At 37.2% G+C, this 17,334-nt stretch overlaps 1 protein-coding gene across 15 annotated transcripts in view; it reads left to right on the forward strand.

Moving 5' to 3' along the window:
• HDAC9 (histone deacetylase 9) overlaps positions 1-17,334 on the forward strand; it is an 858,791-nt gene that overhangs the window by 579,762 nt on the left and 261,695 nt on the right. For all 15 annotated transcript variants that reach the window (XR_012498895.1, XM_074340815.1, XM_019727246.2 and 12 more), the window contains one exon: positions 15,659-15,839. Coding sequence is in view for 14 of the 15 variants with exons in the window: in XM_074340815.1 (XP_074196916.1) it covers positions 15,659-15,839 (181 nt within the window). In the remaining variant the exon portion in view is untranslated. The remainder of the gene's footprint in view (positions 1-15,658; positions 15,840-17,334) is intronic.

A 17,334-nucleotide genomic window follows, 5' to 3' on the forward strand; every position in this document is an offset into this window, starting at 1 on the left:
CTTATTAATTTCACATTATAAGGTTAAAGAATTAATTCCAAATGATGTCTGATATTGCTGATATACTCCAGTGAAGCTGACCAAACAATTATACTACAACTAACATTGTACAGTGCTGAATCTATGCCAGGCACCATTATATAATTTTTACATATTTTTAAAAAATAGTTTTATTTAGTGTGCTTAGGAAGGTGCTTGATGATTAAGTCATTTACCCTGCATAAAATATGTGTTATTATTCTGCTGGAATGATCATTTCAAAATACAAATCTGTTCTTATCAACCCCACCTAATGTCTAATCCCCAGGCCTAAACTCTTGGGAGTTAAAACTATTCATTGAGTTGCTATCACTCTTAGGATTGAGATTCAACCTCTTTAGACAGGAGGCACAATCTGCAAGGTCTCAGTCTACAGGCTCTTTCTGCTTCACCTGGAATTCAACCTCAGAAGCCTCCTCTTGTTATGAATAGCCATGCAGCCCTGTGCCTGTACTGTGGTACTTACCAGGTACCCTACCTTCAGGGTACCTACCTTCAGGGTACCTGGTGCATGCTATTCTGAACATTCTGTCTCCTCCCCATGCAACATTCTTCTTCCTCTCTTTGTCACCTTAAATCCTTCTCATCCTTCATCTTTTGGCTCGAGTATCCCTTCCTTGGAGCAGCTTTTCTTGACTCTTAAATTAAGGCCAGATATCACCCTTTCACAGCTCTTACCTCAGTTGCTTTTTTGTTTATTTGCGCAGAACTTTGATGACTATAAACTCTACAGGGGAGTAACCATATCACTTTTGTTAACCATTGTTATCTTCTAGTTTCTGGTGGTGCCTAACACCTAATAGACTCTTAATACAGTCAATGAATGAACAAATTAATTAATTAATTCAATCCCACCAAAGTCAAGAAATAATTACAGAGTTGTTTTAAATTACAATGGCCTTTTATGTGATAGTTATTTTTAGGTTTGAGGAAATATTTACAAAGGCATTCCTTTTGAAAATTAAACATAGCATTTTGAGGTGTATTATGTTACATTCATCTTAGCAAATGTACGCTAGGATTATTGTTAAAGATCTGGTTGTGGAGGAAACAGCAAATTTCAGTTCGACCCACAGTGACAAGTGTTTATTCTACTTCGAATGTTTTCTTACATGCTACGAGTTGAGCTGTGTGCTTCCTTTAACACTTGTCTATTTTAAGCAGAAAACTTTGCTTTTTAAGAGGAAGCTTGTGGTTAAATGTCAAAAGGAATACAGATTAAACTATATTCTTTCTTTGTTAGCCAAATATTTTAGCAGGGAGCTAGCTATTCGTAATTCCCTTCTAAGTCAGTGACAAAAGAGACTTGCTTGGAATATCTTGCCTTTGACCCATGTGTACTTTGGGAGAAAGGGGGAAATGGACATAAAGTCACACATTTTCTGGAATTTGACATGGTTGGTAATGTGCACACAAACAAATGGATCTGGAGACTGGTAGTGAGATATAGTGATTCTGCTAATGTTGAGTTTTTAGTAAGAAGCTTTCTTGGGCTGAGAGGAGAGGATACAAAACTTCTAGCCTGATTCTGCAAGATTTCTGATCCTACTCATGTGACCCAATTTATGACATGTTTGAACCTTTGGGATTAAAAAAGAAAAATCCATTCACAACATATTGTCATTGTTAAAACTTTAATTATTAATAGAGAAAACTAAAAGTTGTAATTGGTGGGATATTATTTTGGCCAATTACTGCATTTTTTTTCCTTGAGAGCTGCGGTTCATAACATTTTTTTTTTAAATTAAGGACTTCGTTGATGAAAGGTGTGGACTGTATCTCCAGAAAATTCACTGATGCACATACCCATACAACTTTGCACACAATTTCAGTAGTTTTATATCCACAAGAATTCTAAAACAATTTCAGGAGTTTTATATCCACAAGAATTCTTCCCGAGATCCTAGACTGAGAACACCTATTTAAGATAAATCCATCTAATTCATGTGTCTTAAATAGAAATGATTTATATTGCTTGTCATCTCTCTCATTATGATTTGTTTTATATCTGGACTTTATCAAAGGGGAGGAATAAAGGAAGTGTTCAAAAGATTCATCATAGTCAAAAGAAACCCCTTTTACTCCCTTTATCTTCAGGCTATTATTTCTAGACCAGAGCACTATTGTTCATGCTGTCCTGTTCACTGGCTACCAACCAGACAGAGGATGCTAGTCGAGGCCATTGCACAATTTCATCTTCCTCTGGGCTGTTATGTAATTAAAATAATTTCAACCCACTCTCTTGAACATTTTTTTTTCCTACAGGCAACTGTAAAAATGTAGAAGCTGAAAAGCAAATAAAGGAACAAAAATATAACTTGTTTTCTTTCTTTTATAATTGGGAAAAATTACTCATTGTGGACTACTTATTTAATTTCAAAAGTTGAATGTGGTTTCTTTTGTATGCGGTAGTGGAGTGAAATCTCCACTGGTTTAAAGTGGTCATTTTCCAAGAGTGCTCCAAAGTGGCTGGATCTGAAACATTTCTAAAGCAACCACACTTTCACAAATATAGAAGTATAGTGCAAGGGAATTAGTAATTCATTTTCCCCTGGAACTGTTATATCTGAGGATATCTAATAAATGCATCAGAAGCTATTTAGATACTCTACATATAGATAGTAACTTTTACCGACAGTCTACCCAATTGAGGAACAATTTTGCTGAATAGATTCAGTCTTACAGTATTAAAACAAACCTCTAAGCTTCAATCCAGAATCACGGGTTAACTACACACCACACACTCCCACTGTACACATATATAAACACTAGTTACACTTGAAACCAATTCCTCTGATTTTGCTGGTGACGCTTTAGCTGACAGCTTTGTAGTGTTTAGCAACCCACAGTCCTGCCTTGTGAGTCATACTGTTGTTTATAGATTCCTCGTGATTGGAAAATGAGGCTAATTTTTGATACATACAATTTTACCTTTCCTTTGTGCTTTTTTGTATACTGTTTGTGGGCATGAAAAATGTGCTAGACAAAGACTCTAGTTTAGAATGAAAAGAACTTGAGAAGAAGGGAGTGGGACTGACTGACCTCACTGGAAGCTACCAGTGAGTACATGGAAGTAATCATTCACCTACCTTGAGCCCAGCCTCTGCTCCTGGAGGCCACAGCTTAGCTCTGGGAAGGTTAGTAGAGAAATAGTGTGTGCTTCCTGTTGGTGAGCACAAATCTGTTAATCCTGCTTCTCCTGGACTGTGTGCCACTCTTGCATACTAGTATTCGGAAATACTGCCCTTTGCTATGGGAGAGGAGGCATGATAAACAGTCTTACATATTTTTTAAAGGCACCCTGTATCTTACCAAAATTATACTTTAATAAAAGCACTTCACCTTCCAACTCTTATGCATTGGTTTACAATTTTTGTTTTTTAATTGGGGAAGGGGAATAGGACTTTATTGGGGAACAGTGTGTAGTACTTCCAGGACTTTTTTTTTTTCTCCAAGTTAAGTTGTTGTCCTTTCAATCTTAGTTGTGGAGGGTGCAGCTCAGCTCCATGTCCAGTTGCCATTGCTAGTTTCAGGGGGCGCAGCTCACCATCCCTTGCAGGAGTCGAAGAGTTGAACTGGAAACCTTGTGGTTGAGAGGACAGTGCTCCAACCAACTGAGCCATCCGAGAGCTCAACAGCAGCTTAGCTCAAGGTGCCATGTTTAATCTTAGTTGCAGAGGGCGGAGTCCACCATCCCTTGCGGGACTCAAGGAGTTGAACCGGGAACCTTGTGTTTGAGAGCCTATGTGGGAATAACCAGCAGCCTTCGGAGTTAGGAGCACGGAGCTCCAACCGCCTGAGCCACCGGCCAGCCCCTACATTTTTTTTTTAAATCACAAGCAATAAAAATAGTTTAGGATGTACTTATCTATACATAATCATTATATAGACATATAAACAGATATAAAATATATGTTTACAAATTATATGTGTACTACATCAGTGTATTCTATGTTACAAAACATGTACAAAAAACAGAAATTAAGAAAGATGAGGCAAAAAGTGAAATAAACATTATTTGTAAATAAATTTTATCTTGTGATTTAATGGGATAAAAACCCTTTGTACTATGATGAAAAAAGTGTTAGTTTTTACAGCTTTCTTGAGGTATAATTCACATACCATACGGCTGACTCATTTCAGTGTACAACTCAATAGTTTTTAGTATATTCACACAGTTGTGCAACCACCAACAGTCAATTTTAGAACGTTTCATCACCCCCAAAAAAACGCTGTGCCCACTACCAATAATTCCCTGCTGCCCCCGCCTCAACTCAAGGGAGCCAGTATTTTACTTTCTTTCTCCATAAATTTGTCCATTCTGGACATTTTGTGTAAATAGAATAGTGCAATGTAAGGTCTTTTGTGACTTTCTTCTTTCACTTAGCATATTATTTTCCATGGTTTATCCATGTTGTAGCATGTATCAGTGCTTCATTACTTTTTTTCTTTCCAATATACAATACAGTGTTATTAACTATACTCATCTGTACATTACATCCCCAGGACTTAATTATTTTAAAACTGGAAATTTGTACCGTTTGAGCACGTTAACCCATTTTGCCCCCCACCCTCCCAACCACCAACCTGTTCTCTGTGGTGCAGTGTTTTCCGCAGGATGTGATGGGGTTGGGAGGATGGGGGGCAAAATGGGGGAAAGGTGCTGGGGTGTGGTGGGTGGGTGCTTGCTAGGATCCTAGCAGAGAATTACTGTGAATAGTAGCTGCAGTTCCCACCCTTGCCTGGAGCGGGCTGCGGGCTGCTTGCCCTGGCCCAGCAGCTTGTAGGAGTGGATCCCTTTCCCTGTAGCCAGTAGGCACCTCCTCACCACCGCGCAGATGCTGCGCAGGACCGGAAATCCATCCTCTACTGGTTCCTGCCAGGCTGACCCGCACCTGGACTCGGACAGGGATGCAGCAGGTGCCTAGCATTTAATCAACAGAAACCCTGCCTGTCTTGGGCCAGTCCTGATCTCTCTGAGTCTCGGAAAGCGGGTCAACAATGACATTGCATTGTTGCAGGAAGGAGTGTTGGAAGGAGCAGAATTTTACAGTATTGCCTCACTGAAGTTTAGGACAAAATTCTAGAATGAGACAGCAAGTGGCGTCCACCGTGGCTGGAAGTTTGAGCAGCTGGTCAGCATCGGCTCTTCCTACAACAACGGGAAAGAAGACCAGGCCGAGCTCCTCCGTGCTTTCCAAGTTGCTGCACAGCAGCCCTGAGGGCACGACCAGTGAGCCCAGAGAGAGAGTCAACATTCTGCAAGGACGGGGTTCAAGGAGGTGAGGAGCAGTGCAGACAGCTGAAGACATGGTTTCCTTTTTCCCAACATGCGACGAACCGCCATGGTGAGGAAGTGAGGCCTGGAGAAGAAACCTGCTTTTGTCAGTTTATCTAGAGAGTGGGGTGTGAATCCTTTTTTACCTCTGACTGGACACGAAAGAGGGGCCCAACTGTGTGAGGCCGGCGTCCCCACGGAGGAGGTGTGCTGGCTGTGTGGGGGCTTCCACTGCGTTTCCCCAAGTGGTGCTGCGGCCTGAGGCAGACGCTCCTTTCAATCACCGAAGATCATCGACGGCAGCGTTCCTGGGGCTACATAAATGGAAGAAACCCAGGCCTCCCCTGCCGCCAGTGGCTTCGTGCCCGCTTGGTCACCTGCTGGCTCTCCAGGTCCTGGTCTGCAGGTCGGGAATCACACCTCCCAGGTGTGAACGTTTACAGGTTTCTCTGCCTCCGAGGCCTCCGCTTGCTCGTTGCTGCCGGGACTGCTGCTCCAAAACCAGGCCTGCTTCAGAGCCAGGCTCCCCGGCCTGACCCGGGCCTGGGACAGGCTTCTCAGTTTGTATTTTCCAGGCGACAGGTCTTTGTATTCCTCTTTCCCATATGGATAGGCTACCCAATGTTTTTACTTTTCAGAAATATCTACAAGTGTTGCTACATTTTGGATTGAGTTCTTAAATCATTTTAAGGGAAGTCTAAGTTTTGCCTGTTCCATCCACGCATGTATTCATGGCAGAGCTGGCGTCCACGGTGAGTTTGCCTCACCTGGGATGGAGGTCACAGCCTGAGGCCTGACCACCTCGCTTCTGGAACCGAAATAACGGGTCACATTGACCACGCTGTGTTCACAGGGAATTACGAACATCCCCCTCTTTCTCGCTGGCTGGCTGGTGTCACTGTGCATTTCTCTAACATTTCTGGGAGGTTTGAGATTTCACACTCAACCAGCATGGGCTCTGCCCACCTGACACGACAATGAAGCAACTAGGATTCCTTTAGAAACTGATCCACGTGCTTTGAGGACAGATCTGTCTCAGCTTGCAGGGACTGTCAGGGTCTGGGGGTCTGGCAGGGACTTGAGCTGTTTGCTTCTTGACCTCCGATTTCCAGGGAGCTGTGCACACCGACCACGGGGATGCTGACAGGTAGGTCAGAGGCTCTCATACATGTAGTTCCACTTGCTTCTGGAAGCTTCTGCTTGTGCCCTCTTTTTCTTTGCCAATAACCTGATTAACCAAGTTCTCCAGCACCTAAGATTAACCTCCTCCTTTTTGTCAGGTCAACTGTATGTTGTTAAATGTTTGGCTTGAACAGTTTACAACAGCCTTTCTGTAGGGCACGTTTAGCCACCAGGAGGACGGCACCTATTGTTGGCCTCCAGGATGTGCCCTGTGAGGAGCTGCTGGTCTCTTAGGTTGTTTGATTTGTGACCTTGACATAATAGATAGGTTTATGGATTTTTAAATTTAAATTTAAAAATTCACTAAAATTTATTCTAAGGTGATATTTTGAGTTTTATGCAATTTTAGGTATCTGTATTTTATCAGTGTACAATTTAATGCTTGTTTCCCCTGAAAATAGCAAATATGATTGTATATTTATGAATAAACAAAATAAAACAAACAAAAACTTACTTTGTAAAAACTGGGTGATATCCCATTATATAGATAACACCATATTTTATTTAGCCATCAGTTGATGGCCATTTGGGTTGTTTCTACTTTGGGCTATTATGAATAGTTGCTATGAAAATAGTTGCTATGAAAATTCATGTACAAGTTTTTGTGGGACATATATTTTCATTTCTCTTACTTATATACATATTATTGAAATTGCTGAACATATGATCTCTCTATGTTGAATTTTTAGAGGAACTGCTACGCTGTTTTTCAAAGTGGCTGCGTCATTTTACCTTCTCACCTACAACTTATGAATGTTCCAGTTTCCCCACATTGTCACTAAGGATGCTGTTATCTCTAACACTTGCTGTTAGCTCTCTTTTTTTATTTTAAATCCTTCAAATCGGTGTGAAGTTATAGCTCATGTAGTTTTGATTTGCAAATTCCTGATGATTAATGATGTTGATCATCTTTTTTTTCCGTGTTTATTGACCATTTGTGTAGCTGTTTTAGAGAAATGTTTATTCAGAAACTTCACTCATTTTAAAATTAGGCTGTCTTTTGATTATTGAAGTGTAAGAATTCTTTATATATGTTGGGTACTGATAAGTATCTTATCAGATATATGGTTTGCAAATATTTTCTCTGATCTGTGGGTTATTTTTTTATTTACTTGATGTATCTCTCTCCTGTTTTGTCTTCCATTCCTTCTCTTCAGAATTTGCTTTTTATTTTCCCAATGTAGTTTCTTATATTTTTATTACATTAGTTTATATTTAAACAATATGATATTCATTTGCATATTTTTAAATTTAGTTTTTTTCATATATTCTTTTGATAAGTTTTTTCACTCCCAATTTTTACTGTGGTTTTACTATTCATCTTTACTTTTACTAAATATCGGTGGGTTGTTCTTTAAAGTGGATATAACAATTTATTCTCCTATAAGCAGTTTATGAGTTTCTCTTGCTCCATATTTACACTAATGCTTGGTATTATGAGTCTTAAATTTCTGATCAGTCTAATGAATATAAAATGGTATCTCATGTTGGTTTTAATTTGCAGTTTCTTGATTACCAGTGAGGTTGTTTCTATTCATATATTTGTTGGCTTATTGAAATATTTCATTAACTGGGAATTTTCTGTTTGTACTTTTGGTACATTTTTTGTTCCTGTTTATTTTTAGAAGCTGTGTATTGTAGACATTAAACACTGTTTATGTTATATTTGGAAAGTACTTACCCCCAGTTTCTAGCTTGCATTTTTCTGGCTATAATACATAGAAATATTTGAATTATTTTCCTTTCTAAATTTTAGAATATTATCCACATTTTTTCCTAAAAATTTTTAAATTATTCATTTTACATTTCCATTTTGAATCCACTTTCAATTGTTTTTTGCAGGTAGTATTAGGTAGGTACCTAATTTCATCTTTCCCCTTATGGATAACCAGTTTTCCCAGCATCATTTAATGACATCCCTTATTTACCTGCTACTCTGTAGGTCATCTCTATTATATATCAAGTTTCCATATACTCATGGGTCTGTTCTCAGCTCTCTAGTCCATTAATCCATTCTTGTATAATACTCTATTGTCCTAAACAAATAAGTTTTTAGTGTGTATAGATCTGGTTGGGCTTATCTCTTCCACATGTTCTTTATTTAAAAATTCTTTTGGCCATTCTCTGCCTTTGCTCTCCTATACAAAATTTAGAATCAGCTGAAATATTCCAGAAATTATAGATTAATTTGGGAAGAGCTGTTATCTTTATGATATTGATTCTATCACAGAATATAGTGTATCTGTTCATCTACTTACTTTACATTTTTGACTATAATGTAGTCAGAGTACGTGATCTGTATATTAATTCATCTTTTTTCAGTAAAATATATATGACAAAAATTTTACCACTTCAACCATTTTTAAGTATACAGTTCAGTGGCATTAAGTATAGTCATATTGTTACATAACCATCCCCACCATCCACCTGCAGAAACTTTCCGTCTCCCCAAATTGAAACTCTGTACCTATTAAACAATAACCCTTCATTTCCCCCTCTTCTCAGCCCTTGGCAGCCACCATCCTATTTTCTGTCTCTATGAATTGAACTACTTTAGATATGTCATATAAGTGGAATCACATAATATTTGTTCTTTGTTACTGGTTTATTTAACGTAGCATAGGGTCTTCAAGGTTCATCCATGTTAGAGCACATATCAGGTTTTCCTTTTTTCTTGAACTAAATAATAATATTCCATTGTAAATATTCAATTTTAAAAATTTGTTGACGCTTGCTTTGTTGTATTGGTCAATTTTGTAATTCGTACATGCATGCTTGAAATATATGGATGGTTATTGGCTAAAAAATTCAATACATCTCAAAGCTAGTGAATTGTGTTGTTTAAATTATTTGTAACCTCAATAATTTTGTTATAAATTTGTTATAACCCCTTCCATGATGTGGATTTTTCAGCTTTTCTTTATAGTTCTGCTAAGGTATGCTTTTTTGCATTCTGAGCCTTAGGAAAAAAAATTTTTGGTTATTTGAACTTCTGTATTACTTATTTTATAGGTACCCTTGTATGGTCTCTAATAGTTTTCACCTAAAGTTTATTTTGCCCGTTTTTACCATAGCTGCACAAGGCTTTTACTTCCTAGTAGCTTGTTTGCTTGTTTGTTTGTTTTGATTAGTATTTGCCTTATGTGTCTTTATAGAAAACCTTTTAACTTAATCTTGCTATGCCAAAGAATATAGACTTTCTATTTTTTAAATTTAATTTGACTGTCTCCATTTTTTAACTGGTAAATTGAGTACATTTATATCAACTGTGTTTAGTGACATATAGGGATTTGTTTCTAGAATCTTATTTTGTAAATTGTATTCAGCATTTTCAGAAACTGCTTTATTATTTTTTCTCCATTTATTTTTAGATAAATTGCTTCTGGTTTTGCTTCTCTTTCAAAATATTTTGTCCACTTTAAAGTTATGCACATTATTTCTCTTTATTTGTTACTTTTAAATGATACATGCATGTTTAGCTTTAAAAAGTCTAAAATCAACCAATATTTCTACACTCATCCTGAATAATACAAAGACTTTAGAACTTGTAAATTCCCACTAGCCTTTGGCATCTTAGAAGATAATCTTAGGCATATTTACGAGTATAATTTTCTATAAAAGCAAGACTTCTGAAATTCGAAACACTGCAAACCAAAAAGAAAATTCAGTTTGCTTATAACTTCAAACAAGGAGGAACATATACTTGAAGAAATGGCTTTAGAAATGGAAGTTTATTTTTTCTCTAATTACTTTTCATGATATTTTTCCTTTTACTTTTAGCTGCTCATATCCTTTATTATACTACGTCCAATAATTATTTCAAAGATTAAACGCTATAATTGATGATTTCTGTATTTGATCTTGCTGACATTGTGTGGTGATATTGATTATAGCACACGATGAGTAACCACCCACAAGTCTGGAAGCACATGTAACCATCCAGAACAAAGGGAAAAGTCAGAAGCCGCAAATTAGGTCCCTAAGCAGTGGCAACAAGAAAGTAAAACAAAACAAAACAGAAACAAAACCAAAAATGACTGCTATTACAAAATAATAATAATAATAATGGAACTTTGAAGTCTCCTTAGTCCAGGGACCTGATCACCTCATAATCTCCATCAGCATGTCACCTCCAAATAAATATTTCACTCTGTGCAAGAACATCATGCTTGTCATACAGAGAACTTCAAAACTTATTCCTACTTACTTTGCAAATAGATTGCAATGCCTGTCCCCTACAACTTAGAAAGCTCTGGGCCCCAGTGACGTTGATGTCTTACTAGGCATCATTGAAGAATTTATAAAATAGGTGTATAGTAATAACTCTCCCATGAAAGTAATTTGGTTTTTATCAGTGGGAGAAGACAGATGATGTTCAGGCATAGTGGCCTTAGACCATTTCATATAAGAAAAGATTGTCTTCTGCATCTCAGTAACCTGAGCAAATTTACCTGAATGACAGTTTGGCAAAGTAACCAATCAAAAAAAAGCCTCCAATTAAATCACCTGGAAAAAAGAAAGACTAACGTATGCATAAGGAACAGACTAAATATTGTATATTTATAAGATATTTGAATAAAAAAATGCTTTTCTGGGTGGAGGGTATGTTTATTATTTACTTAATGGGATAACACATTTTCCAATGGCACTCAATAGATGAAAGGTTAATTTGGGTAGCCATCTAATTTTTAATAACAATAGGTTCTGAACTATTTGACAATTGGTTTTTCTGACAATGCAAGAGAGAAACATGCACTTTTGTACTTTGTTAGAAGTATGGAATATAACAGTGGTCAAAATGCTCCTTAAATTTTCTAATAGAAAAAAATGTTTTAGTGAAACACTTCAATTCCAGGTCTAATAGAAAAACATTATCTCAACTTTAAAACTCAAGATGGGTGCTTTTTATTGGTGAGGAGTAATATCCATCTGAAATAAAAGTGGCCTACCATTTTGTGATACTTTGGTGACTGATATGCACCATAACAATATGTACCTTACTGAATTGTTAAGATTTTACCAATGCATTAAAACCATAATTTGTAAAAGCGTATACTTATTCACTCTTAAAAGTGAATAAACCCTTCTCAATTCTATAGTCCTTTTCTTGGCAGAAGGTTAAAAAATATTTGACTCATGTCTGCTCTTAGGTCTAATGATTATGAATGTGTCCTAATGAAGTGTTTGAAAGGTTCAACTGTTTATTTTAAATAACATTTACAATTTTAAAGTTTTAATATAGATGATATGCAGGAAATTTGGAAACTGCATAAAAGTACGAAGAAAAAATTATCCTCAAATCACTCATTTCCTTCATTATCTCTTGGCTCTAACACACAGTAATTTCAGAGGATTATCCTTTGATAATTTTTTTGTCTGATCTCTCTTTTCTTATATTCTTCATTAGCCATTCCTTGGTTCTTTTATATTATGATTGCTTATAACATGCTTTCTTGTTTTATCTTATTTTTATAGTGAGATCTTAAGGATGACTGTGTATCTCCTTTCCATTCATTTATTTATTCAGCATATATATATATTTTAACACCTGCTTTGTGTGAAACATTGCTTGGGAATATATGAGTCAGTGGGCAAAGCTCATACCCTTATGAAACTTACTAACGAGGGAAAAAGTGCTTGAATTTGGGTTGTCAACCCACCAGATCAGGAGCCATGCTTAATTCACTTTCCTTTCTATACAATCCAGCATAGGATCTGTTTCGTTCTGCGTGCACAATAGATAGTGGATGGACACTTATATGTGATCAATAGATAACTGCTATTGAATAAGTAGTGATTTCTCTCTTGCCATATTCCTAATAGAAACTGGATAAGCTTACCTGGTTGTGAAGTTCTGTGTTAAAATATAACATTTGTATCATGCTTATCAATTAGCAAACTGTGATTACATTATCTCGAAGGGTTCATGTGAAGCCCAACTAAAGCGATAAATATGCACTATTAAGAAAGAAGGAAGACTTTGCTGTTATTAACATGAAGCACTTATAATGTTGAGCTGTTTGTTGAGAGATAAAACATTTAGTAACCCTACGCAGCTAGAACATGGTTTTGTTATTGAAAAAAAATGTGACCTTTAATTTCCAAATTATTCTTAATGCACAAATAATTATATTGCTTTGAGGAAGTATAAGAAAAGATATAAAAGGCAGCAGAAAATAAGTTCGTAGATGAGTCAGATACAGCCTCTGGTTTAAAAATCTTTCAGTATTATATATGGAAAGATAATTTCACTTGTACACACACGCACACACACAATGTATCTAGAGCTCCCCCACACTCTTCCCCTGGCTAATTCAATTTTTCCTTCACATTTCAAATTAAACATCACTTTCTTAGATGGAAATTCCCTCAACCTCTACATCCGGTTCTTCTTCATGGTTTTTCATGCCATTCTGCATTTTTCCTATGCAGCACTCATTATATTCATAATTATATTTTTCTTAGAAATATTGATCTGTGTTCTCACTAGACAACATAAAACAGGCTCACCATACCAATGATGTGTTTGGTACCAAATATGAACTCAGTAAGTGGTTATTGCCTGCAGTAAGTCTAATATAGAACAGATTATGACAGCGAAAAGGAGAGCAAAACAGTGTGATGGGAATTTAATGGAAAGTGAAAACAGATTTAATGTGGAACCTCATAGAAGGTTCTATGTAAAATATGAAGGGGACCTTTGAGGATGTGTATAAGTGCTAAATGTGCAGTTTCATAGACACACCTAGAGGCTGTGATACGGAAAAAACAGATTGGCAGAAGCGTGGATCATCAGGCCAACAGAACCATTAGGTGCAGTGTAAACACTGCATCCAGAGCCCAGAATACTTTCAGTGCTCCATGAAACATTTTAAATTTTAATTTTTGATCAGAAGAAAATGAATATTATAATACTGAATATGCAGTAATGAATCCAGTGTATGCCAATGGAAGCATAACATGTAATTTATTTTATTTTATTTATTTATTTATTTATTTATTTTTTTATGGAGGAAGGGGCCCAAAAAGGCAAAAGTGCCCAGCGTTTATGAAAATAGTAATGCAACCCTCAGATGACATTTGTTATGCAGTAGATGGATATTTTGGCTAGAACCTAGAAAAGGAATAGATCTAAGGCTGAAGTTGCAGGTTGGTCTCAGGTGAAGGGGAGATCAAATGGCAGGCTGAGGAGGTTCTTCAAAGTTTGGTTCACCTTCAGGGACTATGATGTCAATTTTTTCCTTCCAGGAGGTGGGAGGGGGGAACTCCAAGAAGAAAATTCTTGCAGGAAGGAATAGTGGTCAGTTAGAGGCCTTTTGCATTTGTTTAGATGATGGTTAAAAAGGAGATTACAGTGGGAAGAGACAGGAATGGATATTACAATCATTCAGATACATATTTACCCATGTGTTTTAGATAATATGCAGAAAAGCTGCCTTTTCCTGAGAGAAAACTCCCAAAGTCATAATTATATATTTGTATTCTCTCTGATTGTAAGACCTGTGAGAAGAGGGACTGTGTCAATCTTACTGGTGTATCCTCAGGGAATTTGACATGGAGACAAGAAAACAAGAGATTTAGACTCTTGTAAAAGTGTTAAAACTATTATAACTAGAACGAGATCTTGAGCAAGCTGTCCTAATCATCAGAACAAATGCCCAAAGCCTGAGTATGTGACAGATGCCTTCCAGTTGACTGACAGTTCAGTTATTCTGCAGATCAATTCAGAAGTAATAACCTATACATTAATTATAACCTATTTAAAGCTAATTTTAAATAATTCTTAATATTTTTCTAAATTGAGAAATCTCTGCCTATGATCTATAACTAAATATATACTTAGAATTATAACTCTTTTCTTTATATGTACCAGTAACTCACATATGGAGAAAAGTACAATGACATAAAACGAGTTAATATGCATTGAGTACAGTTGTATTGTATGTAGATTTGTTAGCATTCTCAATATGTGAGTAATTTGTACACAGTAATTTGTACCACCAAGCCTGGTGCCAGAAACACAAGATGAGGATGGCATAATAGCATAGGTTGGGTGTTAAGGGAACACCTAACCTAGCAGGAAGTTTACAGCAAGGCCTCATGAAGGACAGGTGACGTTTGCATCAAGTCTTGAAAGTAAATGCTAGCCAGGAAGATGAAAGCAGAAGGGCATGTGCATTTTTTAAATTATAGGAATTAGACTTGTATTTAAAAGACTTTGGTAACTTTTTGGAGTATCAGTTTCCTCCTACAAAGCATGTGATGATCATCTTTTTTTATCACTATTCACTTATTTTCCGTGTTAAAAATGAAAGAAACATAAAAAAAAAAAAAAAAACAAGACAAAGTTTATGAATTCCCTGATGTTGAACAGAGAGGAAATATTCACTGTGTAGTATTGATAGTTAAAATTAGCTGCTTATCTGAGTTTTAGAAATTGTCTTTTCTGGAGACAGAGGAATAGACTAAGTGAATCTTCCAGAAGCTTCCAAACTCTGGTTATTTGATTCAGTAACTTCAGAACGACAACACTGTTTAATCACTGAGATATATTTACTACTCTTTAAAGGAAACTAATAATTTTTATAGCATTGAGATTATACCATACAACCTATGAAAAATTCATTGTCCTATACCATGATAAGAAGACTGAAAGGTGTGTCAAGATAGATTCCTTTAATTGGTAATTGTTAGGATCTCACACATTTCATTAACAATGTTACTGAACCAAAATCAAGATCCAATTTTCAGAATAGAGCCTCATTGACAGTTTGAAAGCAAATGAGTTGTTCTCCCACTTTGTGTTACAAGAATTCTGGGGCTGTATTTAGAATGTTGGTACCAAGCTAGGAAATGAGGCTACGTCGATGTTCCTCTTGAGGTTAAAGGTCTGTTTCTTTCAATCAGTTCAAACTGACAGGCCTCCTGCCATCACCTCCTCCTTAGGCAGGCCTGGCTGTCAGTGTGAAAACATCTGTTGAATGGATTTATTGACTAGATCTTGTTTTTTCTCCCCCTTTCTCTATTTTTTTTTTCTTTTTCCTTCACAACGTTTATTATGTCGCTGACCTGATGAACTTAATTTGTTGACGTGGCATTCTCAGTGTCTTCCTCAGTGCTTGTCTCACATTTCTTTCTACTGTGCTCTTTTCTTGGCAGCAGCCCTTCCTGGAACCCCAGCACACACGTGCACTCTCGGTGTGCCAAGCTCAGCTGGCTGTGGTTGGCATGGATGGATTAGAGAAACATCATCATGTCTCCAGGACTCATTCCTCCCCTGCTGCCTCCATTTTGCATCACCCAGTAATGGACCACCCCCTCCAGCCTGGCTCTGCAACTGGTAGGAATCCCTAAAGACTCTCCCTAATAGGCAGGCTAAATGTACCGTTCTTGTAGGATTAACTGATTTAAATGCTCTGAATAACTCCAATAGCAGAACGCTCCATTTTAACCCAGTGCAACCTACATTTTATGAGGTTATATTGGCCACAAGACAAACAGCACATCTGATAAATCTTGGGCTTAGCATTAATAGCCTCATAAATTGTTATCATTCAAGGGCCTGGAAAACACATCAACAGGTGCATTGGTCCCTTTTGGAAACAAAAATCCCTCTATTTTTTAGCAGTGTTCCTCAGTCTCTTCCTTTTGGTAGCCCTGGCCACTAGGAAATGTATAATGCTCAGCTTCGTTTGAATCTAAAGAGTGCCCCTCCCCCAGTTTGTTTTACTTGTTTTGTTTTAATTGTTTTCTTCTATTTCCCATACAAATGGCTCATGAGACACAATTGTGCCAAGCAAGCCTGGCTTAATTCTACATACGTTAGTTCCATTTCCATACATTATGGCACCTCTGGGTAGGCTATTTGGCCAACCGATTCCTTTGCTTACATCTGTGTTTGATATTTAACAACCTGGCTACAGAGGAAAACAAACCAGATAGTTCCAAGGTCAGAGGAAGGTCAAGTCTGGAACACACAAAACAGGGGTCCTATTCCCTCTACAAAGGAACTGTGCTGTAAATACTTCTTTCTATCTGTTGGACCCCGTTCTTGTTCCATGCTCTCAAACTGTGGCTGATCAAATAAAAGATACTGCAGCTCTAAGGTACTCATAACTTGGATGCAGCGAGGGGAGCATCCATATGTACCTTCCCCATAGACTCTCATAGGTTATCTGATTTATATTTGAATCGATTTTCAAGATTCAGTTTGTTTTTGTGACTTCTGTGACCTCCTGCAACTCTTGATGCTTGGAAAATATTTTTTCTGTAATCACATTCCTAAGCCGTGATATCATCTTTTATTTAGAAATCAATGAATGAAATGGCCGAGTTATTTAACTTTGACAGACATCTTTAAAAAGTATGCATAGGAGCTACTTTTTACAATGTGTTATACCACAGGCCGACATTCCATACTAGGAGCTACAGGCTGGGTATATTTGGATGTATTTCTTTTACCACATTAGCCACTGCCTCTGATCCCTGTTTCGTGGAGCAGAGCAAACCTGCCCCAGTATCTCAGATGACCCAGGACTACAGGCCGGTTGCAGAGGAAGCCGCTTGGATCAATCATGCCTGGTTCTATCCCTGAGCTTCAGGAGTTTTTGCTCAAAGCCTGATATGTGATGGAGAGGAATGTTTTTTGTAGGTAGCAGAGCATAGCCTTTAAGAATCAAATAGTTCTCAATTCTTTCTCCTTAAAGTGTTTTTTAGTCAGCCTTAAGTTTTCAGAGAGCACAGAGTCACAACCATCCTATCCTAATGCCAATTCCATTCACTCAGAAGCATTTCCTTAATTTAAAAGTGAGCTTACCTAAAGTTTTGCAATACTG

This window comes from Rhinolophus sinicus, linkage group LG09 (assembly GCF_036562045.2).
Source record: "Rhinolophus sinicus isolate RSC01 linkage group LG09, ASM3656204v1, whole genome shotgun sequence".
NCBI lineage: Eukaryota > Metazoa > Chordata > Mammalia > Chiroptera > Rhinolophidae > Rhinolophus > Rhinolophus sinicus.